This window comes from Pollicipes pollicipes, unplaced genomic scaffold (assembly GCF_011947565.3).
Source record: "Pollicipes pollicipes isolate AB1234 unplaced genomic scaffold, Ppol_2.1 Scaffold_2555;HRSCAF=2994_pilon_pilon_pilon, whole genome shotgun sequence".
Lineage (NCBI taxonomy): Eukaryota > Metazoa > Arthropoda > Thecostraca > Pollicipedomorpha > Pollicipedidae > Pollicipes > Pollicipes pollicipes.
The window spans coordinates 12,019,995-12,034,937 of record NW_023596136.1 but is presented as its reverse complement, the minus strand read 5'-3'; the positions used below and the strand labels follow the sequence as shown (position 1 = coordinate 12,034,937).

General features: G+C 51.2%; 1 protein-coding gene across 2 annotated transcripts; it reads right to left on the bottom strand.

The window, feature by feature from the left end:
- Positions 1-2,144: 2,144 nt before the first annotated feature.
- On the bottom strand, positions 2,145-13,873 carry LOC119110623 (transcriptional adapter 2-beta). Of its 2 annotated transcripts, XM_037234527.1 has the most exons (11): positions 13,693-13,873; positions 11,535-11,632; positions 10,931-10,990; positions 10,534-10,675; positions 9,897-10,126; positions 9,493-9,568; positions 8,621-8,918; positions 8,252-8,342; positions 4,503-4,537; positions 3,861-4,098; positions 2,145-2,965 (listed from the first exon to the last, which is right to left on the bottom strand). In XM_037234527.1, exons 1-11 carry the CDS (start codon positions 13,703-13,705, stop codon positions 2,783-2,785), a joined length of 1,464 nt encoding a protein of 487 aa, XP_037090422.1. In that variant the 5' UTR covers positions 13,706-13,873; the 3' UTR covers positions 2,145-2,782. The 2 variants fall into 2 exon arrangements, 1 of the variants encoding a protein (XP_037090422.1); XR_005095520.1 differs by lacking the exon at positions 4,503-4,537 and having other exon boundaries at positions 2,880-2,965.
- Between the last annotated feature and the right edge of the window lie 1,070 nt (positions 13,874-14,943).

Below are 14,943 nucleotides of genomic sequence, written 5' to 3'. Positions count from 1 at the left end.
GGAGAGGCTTACGCCAACAGTGTAAAGCGCTCCGAGCAAATGAGAAAAGCCCAGTAGCAATGTGGAAGGCCCCTGAGCGATCAAGAGTGCCTTGGAAGGTGCACGTATAGGCTTCGTGACTCCATAGGGTCCTCCAAGCAAACGCCAAGTCAAGACCAATGAGAGGGGCCCCTGTGCGATCAAGAGCGCCTGGGCAGGGTAGCAGGCCCGGCCCCGGCAAGGGTATGGGGTGCTCCGCAACAGAGAGCAGATCCGAAGAGTCCTAGACTCATGAAGAGCGTCGAGTGCCTCGGCGGGCTGGCTTATGTGACCCAAAGTAGCAGCACAGGGCCCTCCAAAAAAGCGAAGAAACCCGAGACTGATGTTAGGGCGCCTGCACAGCCGAGAGTACCACGGCATATGGAGCCCGACAAAAGCGTTGAGCCATTCGAAAGCATAGGAAAAATGCGTGGAGGGTCCTGTTCAATCAGGAGGGCTCCGGCAGGTTGGCATACATGGCCCCGACAACAGCGTACGGCCCTCCGAGCAAATGCGAAGAAATCAAAGGCAACGCGGAAGGCTCTTTAGCGATCAGAAGGCCCTGTCAAGAGGACGCATAGAATCCCCGGTGACAGCGCAGTAGTCACTGAATAGCGTAACGAGCCCTAAAACCTCGCCTATCCACCACACTTTCAGTCAATGAGCAACAATGTTTATACAGCTATTTTTGTTTCCTTAAGGTGTTTTTTTACTTTCGCTTGGGGCTCTTCATGGTCGTCCGCAGGCCCAGCGTCTAAGTTTTGTTTTTGGTTCTGTTTACTTAAAAACCCTGGATTCGTTCGGTCAGTTGTGACGCCTTCGGAGTTTATGGGCTCCTTCAAACTCCAAGAAGGGGGGGGGGGGGAGGGCGTAGCCCCGTGCTCCCGTGTGGACCTGACTTTGATAAGAACTCTGAGGTCATAAATATGGACATTATTTGTGCGACCAAAGCAACCACTGAACGATGTATTCGTGTGCAGTCAGATCTCGGCGTCTCGGAAGCAGCCATGCACAAAGGTGAATGTCAATGTTGTGATATGGATATAGACATAAGGGAGCCAATATGGAAGACTGATATCGACGTACGGAACTAGTCTTTCGCCCTTTTGATGTGAGCGCGTTGCTGGTGCCCGAGCCCGCCGGCCTCTACTGGCGGAGCCCAGCGGCGCATCTGACCCACCGTCCGACCGACAGCTGGCGGCTCGAGCCCACCCGCTGAGTGACGCCGGAGTGCGGCGACCCACACTCCCACCGGCAGATGGGCTGCGCTGCAAACTCCCCGACCACCGCGAGATCTGCCACGGCCGATTGGCGCCTGGAGACAGACCATCGGCTGCGCCACGTCTAATGGCTCCCTGGAAAGAACAAGTTTTCCATCCCAGGCCCAATGAGGAACGCAGGCTCCATCCATGGGTTCCGCTTACACTGGAGATCTGAGAAACGCAGGCTCCATCATCCGTGGGTTCCGCTTACACTGGGGATCTTGAGTTATCAATAACGCGCGCTTTGAGCACCTTGTACAACGCTCCTCGATTCAGCAAAGGCAGTTCCAATCAGAGCCACAGCAGCTGGATCGCGTTGGGTCACCATGGGTACGCAGACGGGCCTCTCCATGCCAGTGGCCCTCACAGTGCGGCGGCCACACATGTTAGTCGCGGAATGAAATCCTCTCGCTGATGGTCTCGGCTTTCAATATTTGCGGCGATACTAATCACGGGACCAACCTTCGACAGCTAACACCGAGCCAAGGCTCATCTCCGGTTCCAGTTTCTACATCGGGAAGCTGTTGGGCAGAGCCGCAGGTTGGCATGCGTCGGTCTGTGCTATGTGGGCAGAGGTTGGCTAACGCTCCCCTCCAACAGGCACCTCAGTGCACCATGGCGGCCCTCACATGTCCGATGCGAGGAGCGTTCGGGCCGCACGCCACTTAGCTAAACCGCATCCGAACTTTACTCGGCCCGCGGCAAAACCAAGAGTTTGCTTTAGACAGGTCGGCATCAAACGGCGCGTAATAAGCTCGACTGTGGTCTTTTCGACACATCCCCGCCGCGTCGGCGCCTCGGTCCGAGCCGTTCAGGATGGAGCGTCGGTGGGAGTCAGCGTCACGGCCGTCCGCAAAAAACGTCCGATTTTAGCAATGTATTAACTGCAAATGCCCTCAGAAGACCTCCAATACACGGCATCGATGCACAACGCCGTCTTGCATTCAGTGCCTACAAAAACCAATGGTTACTCATTCTGAGGAATAAGAGAGCAAACAAGGTTTCGATCCAGCCGCAAAATTCAAGGAATGTGGCGGACAACTACGGCCCCAAGGCACTGGCCGCTCCATCACGAACACTATGGCGTTCGAGATCATTTCGCGAGCAGGATCGAGAAACACAGCTCTCATAGAGGCACATCCACCTTGATTGCCCGCTCTTATCGGAAGCCCGAACAGATCATGGAGTTCTGCATCATCTTGAAAGAACGGAAAACTGCATGCTGGCTTGTACGAAGCACGCCGATCAGCAGGAGAATGTGCAACGCTCCAGCATGCACAATACACAAGTACAAATACATCCGATGAAGTCTGAATCCACGCCGTTCGTCCACACTTACCTAAACGTAAAGGCACGACACACGACACACACAACACGACACACTTGAGAACAGGGCAGCGCTTCCTTGAGCTGCCGGCAACTCGCCCACCTATCCCTGTGTGCAAGCGTCCCTTCGGCCACGTCTGGAACATGAGCCGCGCCGAGACGCGTCAACCGCCGCGTCAGGCGGTGATCCAGCCGGCGGTGACCAGAAACGAGACGAGCTGGCGCCGGTGCTGCTTGTCCAGGCCGTCCGGGTAGCGGGGCCGCGCCGACCGGCCGCCAAACCGCAGCAGCTGGTCGCTCAGCAGACCCGTCTTGAAGGCCACGTAGCTGGCCGGGCGCAGCCGGAGCCGGGCGCACAGCTGCGGGCGGCGGGTGGGCATGCGTCAGTCAGCGGAGAGGCCGACCGCGAACGGACGCAGCCACTGAACTGTGTGCAAGCACGGACAATCAGCTGCCCCTGCTGCACGCAGTTACATGACACAGATCACTTGCTGCTCTGCTGCACACACTGACAGTGACATTTTGTTGTCAGACGAAAATTAAACGCATCTCGCAGACAGATGCTTTCCGAATGACCAATCAACGACGGGCAGTGTCAAAAACATGCCGACAGCAATGCGCCACGTTCGTCATTTGTCAACAGCCAAGTAGGGATGTGTGCAATTGGGGCTTTATGGCGCACTCAGCTGCTGGGGCTATATGGCGTCGCCTGCCTGTCACCCTGGTGGGAAGGGCGGACACTGCGGGGAATCGAACCCCGTACCTCTGGTCTCCCACACGCGCAGTGGTTAACGTCAACAGCCAAGCAGGGAGTTTTGACCGTACCACACCCGGTCGCACAATTCCCTCCCGCAGAACCACCCCGCAAAGGTCGTTGCTGAAGGCCCCGGCCGCGGCTGCCTGAGGCAGCCCATCAGCTGTTTCGCCAACCGCGCCCCTGCTATCTACATAGCAGCTAGCTGCAATCTCCACCTCTAGTCTGTTCTTCTGTTTCTCGCATCCATTTCTTTGCATCTCACATCCGCGTCCCCTGTCTGGCTTCACTATCGCCTCACCCACCTGTTCCCCGACTCGCAGCCGTCTTTCTATGACGGCTAGCTATGTACGTCCCGCCATTTCTCCGCACTTCCCACTAGCCTTCATACACCTCTCGTCATTTCTTCCCACCTCTCACCCGTGTCTCCCGCGTTTGCCCAGCTCCCTCCGCCTCCCATCCGTTTCTCCGCGCCCGCCGCCGGTCCTCTGGCGCCTCACCCGCTTCTCGGCGCGGCTCAGCAGGTGGAAGCCGGCCGACTCGTTCAGCGGCTCGGGCTCGTCGGTGGCGCCGGCCGGCGAGCCGTCAGCGGCCGCCGGCCTGCTCACGCTGCCGCTGCTGCTGCTGCTGCTGCCGTTGGTCGAGCAGGGCGCGTTGAGCCAGGATGAAGCGCCAGTAGCGGGAGTTTCGCTCTTTCTTTCGGGAGAAGCGCAGGAGCTTCTTCTTTCGCTTGATGGGCTGCAAGCACAGAGGGGTTGGCCGTTACAAATGCGACAGAATGCGGGGCAGGCAATCTTTGGCTGTTCGGTGCTGTAATGGAAGGGGAGGAGGGTGGTGGAGGGATCGGAGACGAAAGCGTTTTGACCGGCTTCTCCGGGAGGGCAGGCCAAAACTACGGGACATTACGCGGATCGGCTGCCGTGCTGCGGACCTCATACGTAACGTCCGGACGCCAAGCTAATCGTATATCACCGCCGAAGCCCACGCAATGTCCTGCGGCCAGAGTGGATGGTAGCGCTGCCTTCCGGACACACGCCATCACCTGCCGCGGGGCCCGCCACCCGCCCGTCCCGCGCGCCCCCTGAGCGGGGTCTGGTCTCTATCGTGCGCCGCCCGGGACCTCCAGGTGGCGCTGCACTCACCCGGACGGCTGCGCTTTCTCGTCAGGGTCGTGGGCCTAGGGACAGACGGAACCCCGGGTCAATAGGTGCCCGCGCCACCGCACAGCGCCGGGGCGGGAGGGGGCCCGGGTCGGCCGGGACGGACGCCGGCTCTCCCGCCCCAGAGGCCCGCCGCCGCGGAGCGTCACAGGCGTGTCGTCGGAACGGCAGAGGCCGCCCGTCGAGACAGCGCGGAGTGTAGTGAGCCCTTCCATGGCCCCATAGCGACAGGACAGGTACGGAGGGCAGGACAGGAAGGGACACGGACTTGTTCGAGCAGCCAAGCGCTCTAACATGCTTGCCGGGGAAATGAAATAAATACGGAAGGAGCGGCCATGTTCATATCCCTTTTTGCGGTCAACAATTCCTCGCTTATAAATCAATACAAATTTGCTTTCGCTTATATCTGTCAATTTGTCAGTGCTATGGATGTGGTGAATTGTGCTTTCAACCTCCCTTCTGTGATGTAATTTTCCCGTTCCTCTAATCTTGTGATGCTGCTGACCGTCTCGTCTGCTCAAGACCAGCAAACATCCTCACACTATGAAGCTTGTGCACGCAAAACTTCGATTTGAATCTGAGCATCAGGGCGAAAAAATTCCATTAAAAAGACAGGGAGCAGAAAAGCAGGGAATCAGAAAGAACGAAAAGTAACACATTTGCCATGGCCTCAAAACACCCGCCCTGCTTATTTCACCGCGTATCAGAGCTATCATACCCTATCATTTAGCAGAATTGCTTTTTTGTGAAGGGGATGCAGCATAAAGAATGTGCGAAGAGTGGAAAATTACGCGTTCGTGAACCTTTGAGCATAAACCCGAGCATTCCGAAGACACTAACCCCCTTGCAATCTGCGCCTTTGTTCCGAAGCGCGCCAGTCATTTCATTCGTCTGTTTCTGCGCACCTGATCCGGTCACCAACGTAATACACTGTTGCTTTGTCGACTTGTCAAAACTACCCACGTTGGACGGCACCTGTTCTTTGAACTTTCCCCAGAGCAGGTCATGGAAACGTGCAGATCCTGCAGATCCCACCGCCCGGACGTCACAGCGTTTGTGCCTCCGCGCTGAGCTTGGTACAACGGTTTGTCCAACTGGGAGCTGACAGGCTTTGTAGAGATGAAACCCGCAACGTATCGACTTAAGTGCTATATATATATATATATATATATATATATATATATATATATATATATATATATGGTAATTAACAGGCGCCCGGGTGGGGTAGGAAGGTCAAATTGACCCCCCAAAGGTTTTTCCGAAATGGTTTCCGAACGGTGCGGCGTAACCACGCTAAATTTTGATAGCTGTAGTCAATTGAATAGCAAACCGCTTGACATAACAAATTTAAATGTGCCTTGTAAGGTCGCTGACCTATGACAGGTCAAAGTCAGGCCATGGTTTCAGCGACGGCAATTTCTAGAGAATCGTTCAATCTGATGTAACAACGGGTGTTTGACGAAGTCATACATCTCTGGCATCCTTTCTTAGGCAAAACAATTATTGAATGAGCAAATTACGTTGACCTAAGGTCAGATATCAAGGTCAGACCGAGGTCAAAACAAACCTGTTTTATTACTCTACGGCTTGCTGCATGGGATAGTTTCTGGTGCTCATTTCGAATTTATTGATGGCAGGAACCGCATTATACATCTTTCATTGACTTGTACAAGGTCATAATGGGTCACTGACCTAAGATGACCCAGGTCGACATTTTCTTTTTAGGAACATACTGCCTAGCGTAATCTTGGTCGCTTATTCAAATGCAAAACTCAGCGTGTCACTATGACCTGCAAAAGGTCAAATGTCACTGACCTTGAATGAGGTTGAGACCTTTTGCTCAGAAACAGCTATCTAGGTTGTGGGGGCACTTTGGAAACCAACCTAGAATTTGACCTTGTCTGACCTTATTTGACCTGCAGGTCATGACCTAAGAACCTCAAAATTTGGCCTAAGTGAGGTCACGTACAGGTCAGCACATGCTAAAAATCTGGTGCCTCTAGCTTTCTTAGTTCCCGATATCTCATAGGGGGCAAATTGACCCCCACCCGAGCGAAGGGTATTTAGCCGGCCACCCGGGCGCGCGTTGTCACACACATTAACTCATTTCCGAGCGAGCCGAATTCATTTGTACGGACTGCTTCGCAGAAGTCATGCCCATTCTGCGAGCCAAACCTGAGGTGTTGAGCCTGGCCGGCACGTCGCAGCCGACCAGTGAGCCCCAATGATTGATGAATCCTATTCCCTTGAAGTTTATCACTTCATTTCATTGTTTACATTCGTTCGTCGTTGAGCTACCTTTTGTGTTGCAGCCAAACAACTTTAACCACGGCAATCCGGCAATACAGGTAGGTACTGCATTTGCGTACGGGGAAGCATTGGATGTTTTGTACATATCCAGTTCGTGCGGACACAACCATAATGCCGCCTTGTGACCAATCAATGTGAAATCTAATGAGCGAATTCCACCAGTTCGTAACATATATCTGTAGCTTGGACGCCGAATGACACTGGCTGTGGTCGTGTACAAAGCTCCCGATTATCGTGATCAGATTTCCGTGTTCTTCAATCATCAGTCGTGCCGCGGTCCCACAGTACTGAAGTGTTAGTCTGTTCTGTTCAGTTGCCTATTCCGTTCGGCCGTTTGTTGATTGGTGAGTGCTAACATGCCAAAACTCTCCTCTAACACATAACATACCCTACAAACAAAAGATCACGCAAGAATGGAGTTCAGGGAATGAATTCTGATACTAAGTTACCCTAGTTATAGTAGCCACTACCCAATATCCAATGAAGAAACAAACGCACAAGGACAATGCCGGCTGGTTTAAGCTCTTTCAATCCGGCTTTTTGCCTCAAGACGTTGCAACAGCTTTCAGCGCTCCAGGCAGGAGACACTTCAAATACTTTCTTCATGATACGCACGCTTCTAGCAGAGCTTCTCAACATGAACCCCGCGTGATACCCACGACAGTGATAATGCCTTAAACTCCCCACGTCATTTCCCGTCACCCTGATCAACTTGTGCCGCCACACATTACCGGTAGACGTCAGTGGAGAGAAACCTGGCCACCCACGACAAATTCAGAGAAGCATTACATGTTTACTCCTCACAAAGGCAAATACATGGGACTGGTTCGAACATGTCCATATTCTCCCTTCCCTAAATACCCGACCGGCCTGCTAAAGCGACGCTTGACAGCAGGACCTCAGATGATCGTCACAGCAGGATACAATTTGAGGATACACCTACACGAAATCAACAACCACAAGACGGAAATCTGACGGGAAGTTGGCACATTAAGGTTTGTGCGAAATATCTGCGCGGAAAGAAACTGCATAAACACATGACAAAGCATACTAAGGGGCTTAAAAACAAAAATTGCAATGAATAGTTGTTTTCCTCATGCAACACTAGCTGGGAAAAGTAACAACCAAGGCCAAAATAACAAAACAAGTGAATATAAAAGAACGCGCAGATGCACCTGAGTATACATACATACATAACATACATACATATATATATATATATATATATATATATATATATATATATATATATATATATGCATACACAACCAGATTATGTCTTACCCAGCAGCTTTATTGAATGCATAACACTCGGTCTTTTCTGGCCACCAAAGCTGCAAAAGCCGGACCAGGACCCTTTCTGAGAGCACTGAGGACGAGAGGGCGAGCACGCGAAAGCACACGTCCGCCGAGCTCACCTTCCGGTCGTCCGTCTCGGCGCTGCGGCGGCTACGTGCGCGCTCAAACTCCACGCAGTCAGCGATCTTGGTGATGCCGTTACGGCGGTACCTGGCGACGGGGACACCGGGCCACGGCGCGTCACGGCACCCGCGACGGCGGCGCGGAGGCGGGCGCGGCGAGCGTGCCGTCACCGCTGTGCTACGTTCACATAGCAAGGTATTCAACAGGGGGCGTCACGTCCACATGATGATTCACAATGGCATAATCGTTACGAAAACGTATGCTCTTCGATGACAGCACGTTGCTTGGCGCGTACCATAACACAAGAGCGATACACAGCGACCGGGAGCCCAGTGGCGTCTTCATGGGATACACCATCGGCTCACCGCATCAGCTCCTTGACGCGGTAGACCAGGTCTCGCTCGGCCTGAACGTTGTCGTGGAACTGCTGGTACTCGGTGCGCGTCAGGAACTGCCCGAGCGTGCGCAGCCGGTCGGCCAGCGTGCGACCCTTGTCCTGGCGGCGGCGCGGCATGCGCGCGCCGCCCGGCACCTGCAGCAGCGCCTCCTTCTTCAGCTCATCGAAGAAGGCGGCCGGTAGCTGGTAGTCGCGCACCACGCGCTTGCGGCGCGCCCGCTCCCGCTGCCGCTGCACGTACATGTCCACGTGAGCCAGCTTCAGCGCTGCGGAGGAGGCCGAATGACGTCACGCGCGGGGGGAGCTGACGTTACGCGCGTTGGTGCGGGCCGGGCCGAAATAGCCAGGCCGGGGCTTACGCGGCCGCTCTGTCGTTGCGTCAAGCCCCAAAAGGACTGTAGTGGGCAGTGCATGTGGAGAAGAGAAGGCTGCTTAATGGAAGGACAGGCGGACGGGCTTATGGCATTATGTATGCCGACCTTTATGCTAACTAAATCCCTCAACTAACGAGACTGGCACACACAAACATGCCTTCTTGATTACACATAGCGAATGTATGTAAACCGAGTCACTACACTTATTTGACTGAAGCCCTACAGCATGTATGACATTAATCGGGTATCTTAATAATGTCCTAAATAAAACAATGACTAGCCCCCCTTCTCCCCCCCCCCCCCCATTGCAATCAAAGGCAACCTTTCCTTGGTTGAAAGGCATGCGTCACCCCGGCGGATGTTTCGCGATGAAAACGCCACCGGGGCGCGCTGTTCATCATTCTGCCACTAGTGACTTGACGGCGGATCATTTCAACGACGGACAATAACGACCACATTCACTCACCAACGTCGATGTCCTCATCCTCCACGCTGCCTATATTGAGCTGCGAGACGAGCGTCTCGCATGTATTGTCGTATTCCTGCAAAAACAGGCATTTGCTGGAGGAACAGCTTTTCAGCGATAGCTATGCGAGGTAGAAGACTATATGAACGAAACAAGTGCGTTGTCGAAAAGCTAGTGACACAAACTTGTGCAAGGGAAAATGAAAAGACTGAAACAAGAATATATAAAGCAAACACACAAACAGGCCTGCGCACCAGCAGACTGTAAGACCCAGTTAACAATGGAAGGCAAGTGGCTAAGATCCTCCACGATCGGGGCGCGTCAGATGGACCAGCTCCCGTCCTCAGCAGACCCACGCCGTCCCTGGCCCGCCTGCGCCTGCCCCCGCGGGGCTGCCGACAGACCCGTTCAAAGTCGTCGCGGAGCGGCATGTAGCCAAGCTGGGCGGCCTGATCGCCCTCCAGCTGGAGCGGCGCTAGGCCCGGCGACATGGTCAGGCTGGGAGAGAGCGGGCCAGAGTCCGAGCCCGTGTGGTCCACGGCCACCGGCAGCTGCTGCAGCTCCGACAGCGGCGGCATCGTCAGCCGGCCCGTCACGCCGTTCACGAAGTACGTGACGAACTTGTCATGCGCCTCTGCGGGGACGACCGTCGGCCGGCGCCCACGGTCAGCGTGGCGGGGTGTGTACGCGGCTCCGGGGATGTCTGACGAGCTTCCGAAGCGATCCGTGGCAACACGCGCCTACCGCTCCGTACTCCGCACATTTCCTCGTACTCAGATATTCTTGGATAAAAAGACAGCACACACTCAAACCCGGCTCAATCGCCATAGCCAATCAGCCAACCCCGTTCAGGCTGGAAAAGGCAATACGCCTTCATCGTAATCGGAATTCAACTTGATACCGAGCTTCAGCAACATAACGACCCTCACATACTTGCAAGACCACGCACTGCACCAGGAAGTAGTCAACAACATTGAAGGATTCCTGAGGACCCCATTGACACAACATCCATCATCACACCAGCGGCCACATGGCGCGTACCATCGGGCGTGCGTTTCTCGATGTGTCTGGCGATGTCCACCCAGTTGCCGAAGCCGTACTGCTCGATGGCGTCCAGCAGGCGCACGTCCTCCTTCGCCGTCCAGGCGTTGTCCGAGTTGAACACGGTGAAGTTGCCCGGATCCTGAAGCGGGGGTACGTGCATTCATGATCAAGGTCGCAGCGATTTCGATACCGCACAAGAACACAGAGCATTGAACAGCGCATGCAGCTCGCAACCTAGGATGCTTGACAACTTAACTACGCAAAGGCCTATCATATTACTTTGGCATTCCGAATTAAAAAGACCTAGTCAGCGATCTGTCTTCAATACGAGTTGCAGGATTTGTTGAGACAAGACAAGAAGTTGCAAGACTATCAATACTGTTAAGGCACTTACCATGAATTGGTAGCTGTGGTTGTTCTTGTGCTTCCCTATCTCTGCACCGCAGGAGAAACACTGCAAAATCATGACGAGAGGTTACAGAGGTTACAGAAACTGCCACACCGACTTACCGTACGCCGGCTCCGGCTTGGCACCAGCGTACAGGTGGGGAATGCGACCCGCGCCGCATCGCGAGCTACGCCGACACAGCGACCGACGGCGCCCACCCGCTGACGGGCTGTAGCCGTCGTCACGGCCTCACCCCTGGACAGCGGTCAAGGGTGCACCAAACACACGGAACAACGTGACAACATTACGGACATCCCTTGTCAGCACCACAGACACACCTTGGTAACTGCTTTGACACCTTTTTGCTATCATCACCAATAAAATCTACCAATCATGCACTGTTGCCATCACAAATGAACTCCAAGCCAGCAATAGATCCATTTTTGGTAGGATTCTCAAACATCAAATGAGCCAGCGAATTAAATCAGACAGCATATACACACACAGAAGACAGTGGTTCTTGTGAATTGTTGACACTCTCAAATATATGCAGCTTTGCACAACAAGGCAGTTTCAGCTATACCCAGTTCACTCACTTCTCTGCTCTTACCTGCAGGCAAAGATCAAAGTCTTCACACTCCACACATTTGATCCTCAGCCCGTTGATGTTCTCCTGACAGTAGTTGCAGTGAAATCTTCCAAAAGTATCTGAAAATAAAACACAGGGCTAATCTGTAAGGCTCCCTGTCCCCCAGATGTAAGGCCAAGGTTGCCTTGCATTACAATGCCTTGAACTGGTGCTAGTAAATGTGACAAGGATAAGTACATCAGTTATCAGCTAATAAGTGAACAGAAGATTGGTCCATCAATAAGGAGTCACATATGCATGCTAACAATGTAACTGTTATTGGCCCATAGTTCTTATATCTACATTATGAGCACACATTATTAGTGCATAAACCATATAGCCATTGACCTTATTGCTAGCACTGGATGAAACAAAACAATTTGGTCTTGAAAACCACATGGTACACAAAATTTGACTTTAGCCTCAAACTCATGATGTCCGGTCGATGCACTAGCTTGGCTTTGCCTTAACATATCCTAAGTTAGAAGCCACAGGCTTGACTTCAGCTACACACATGCAAACTTGAGGCCACTAGCCTCCAATCTGACCTCATGTTTTGAAAATATGAAGCTATTGGCTTCACTTTCAGGATTGCAATTTGCGCCATTTCATGACTGATCACGCTCAAAGTAATCCTTTCAAGTCTGTCCAGCAGTGCAAATGTACATCATTTTGGTCAGTTTGACTTGAAACAGGTCGTGATGTCCTTACCATACTGAGTTTAACAAGCACACACCTGCCACTATTACAAAAAATACTGACATCCACATGGGCAATTATTTCAACACAGTCAATGGCAGCTACCAGGTGTCATGCAATGAAACCCCTCTTCCAATTCAGATTTAGCAGAAAACAAAGATTACCTTCACCCACAAATTTGGGAATCATTTTACATTTAGCAACTAAAACTTTTGCTGATGAAAAGTTTTTAAGGTGTGCCTAGTAATCCACAGTTTTTTAGCATTGTCACATTGCTCATTTATTAGTTAAATGACCTCATCTAATCTATGAGGCTTTGTGTATAGTTTATTGCATGCAAATGTAGCTTTTGTGTGATGATTTACTACAGTGGATCTACAGTGGAACTGGAGACAGGTGAAGAAGGCACTCTCCCATTAAACACCAGCCACATCAACCTCATCAATACCATCAACCAACATCCAAGAACCAACAACACCCTTCTTTTGTGCTCCAATATTGAAATGAATACTGTAGCCAAGAAACAACAGTAGTCAATTCTTGATTTCTGATTTCAAGTGTAAAGGCCACATCAAATTCATCACACCAAGGGAAAAATTCATGAATTGTTCACTTTGCAATCCAAGCCCCAAAGCACAGTAGGGCTGTCAACTAGTTGTTTGAGGCAGCCTGATTCTTGCCAAAGAAATGGTAGGAGGAATGTTCTGCTAACCTATTGGTTCCATTCGTCATTCCATTTTTGAACCACATATTGGTTCCTGGTTCCAAAACATGCTTAGTTAGAAGATTTAGACCATTAGACCATTTAGGAACTAGAGTCCATTGTAATATGGAGTGTGTCTTCAACTAATTCCACCACAAAAAGCAGCTATAGATGAAATATATGGTTCTACCCCAACTACAAGAAAATATCATTGAGGCCCAGACAATGACAAATGCACAGTACCCCACACATGTCTGGCATAGCAGATATCACTGCAAAAATTTCAATACATGTACACAGTACATCCAGACAATGAAACGTTTGGAATACAATCACTGTACGTCACGATGAACAGGAAATCAATGTTTCAGAAAATTATCAAAATGCACAGGCAGACAGCACAAAATACACAAAACACTTCTCACTCAAAAGTCATTTTAAAATTCTGCAACATTTGGCATGGACTGAGTTAGATACATGTGACAGGACAGCTCATCAGATGCAGACTAACAATTAGACTGGCTTCAAAACTATGCTTTATTGTTATACAGATAGACCCATCACATAAATACAGCTTCACAGATACACCATGCCATTCAAACCAGGCATTTGTATTTGCATCAATACGAAATCATCGTTATTAAGTTCGAGCTCGTCAACATGAGCCGGAAAACAAACCATCATTTGATATAGCACACGGAATGCGCGATTTGACGAACCCGGCGCATGGGAACTTACCAGCCATAGTCATCAGCAACTTTGAGCATCTAACTCGGGACTTCGTAGATAATTTCACATAAGAACCGACATGTCATAAAATTTACGAATTTGGCACGTATTGTGTTTCAAACATAATCACGTACAGCTAGCACACTTTGATCCCCTCCACACACTTTTATTTCAAACAAGGAACATGCAATTGTTGTGATCAAGGTAGACTGTCCATAAGCTCGGGAAGTGCAAGTGACGTACCACAGGTTTTGAGACATTTCATTGGTGTAGTTTCCTGACGTCATAGTTTTTCCCTCGCACAATGGTGTGTGATGGTAACACGGATTGATCACTTGATTAAAGTGCTAGAATATGTACACTATTCCAGCCGGCCTATAGAAGGTGGCCAGCGGAGAGCAGTCGGCGCCCATGCGCCTTATGGACATGAAATACTATAGCATGTATGAACAATGCCGCGATGAGTCTAATTCAAAGTTGTTAGTAAAAAATAAATCATATCTCACCGCAGGCGGTCAAATATCACGTATGATGCGTTGAAACGTTGCATATGCTCAATTTCCTTGTCTTCATTTGTCTTTAAAGTAAAAAAAAGTTAGTCCATGGATAAATTTCGTTAAGGGGCACGTGCCCCGGTGTCGCTTCAATATGCCCTAGCAAAAAGTGAGCACGCTGTAAATAACAAGACTTCTCAGCGCATTGCTGCTCCCTGAACTCTTGGCTTTTCAGCATTGCGAGCTCGGAGTTTGTATTCATACGAACATCAAACCGCAGTATGCCGGGAGGCAATGATTAAGCGACGTGTTATTAAGAAAACATGTCAAATTGACGAAACTGACGTTTCAAGCTGTGCTTATGGTCACCAGTGGGACGCAGTGGGCCGGGCTCAGGTCATGAGTGGGACGTAATGGGCCGGGCTCAGGTCATGAGTGGGACGTCGTGAGGCGTGCTCAGGTCATGAGTGGGACGTCGTGAGGCGTGCTACGGAGATGAATGACCAAGGGCATAGTTTGAAATGTTGAGTTTTGTCAATACGGCCAATGTTGTTTTTTTGGCAACGCCATTGAACCATTACCTCTTGGTGTCCTGAAGGTCGGTCGTTGTAAGAATAAGAACTTTCATCTCACCATTCGCACTTAATTACAATTTACAACGTGCTCACCTCAAAGCCCAGATCCGTAATGATGTACAATTTTGGAAAGGGTTGATCAGCAAGCTGGTGTCAAGTTGTGCGCATTGGCTTAAAAACTGAACTCGTCC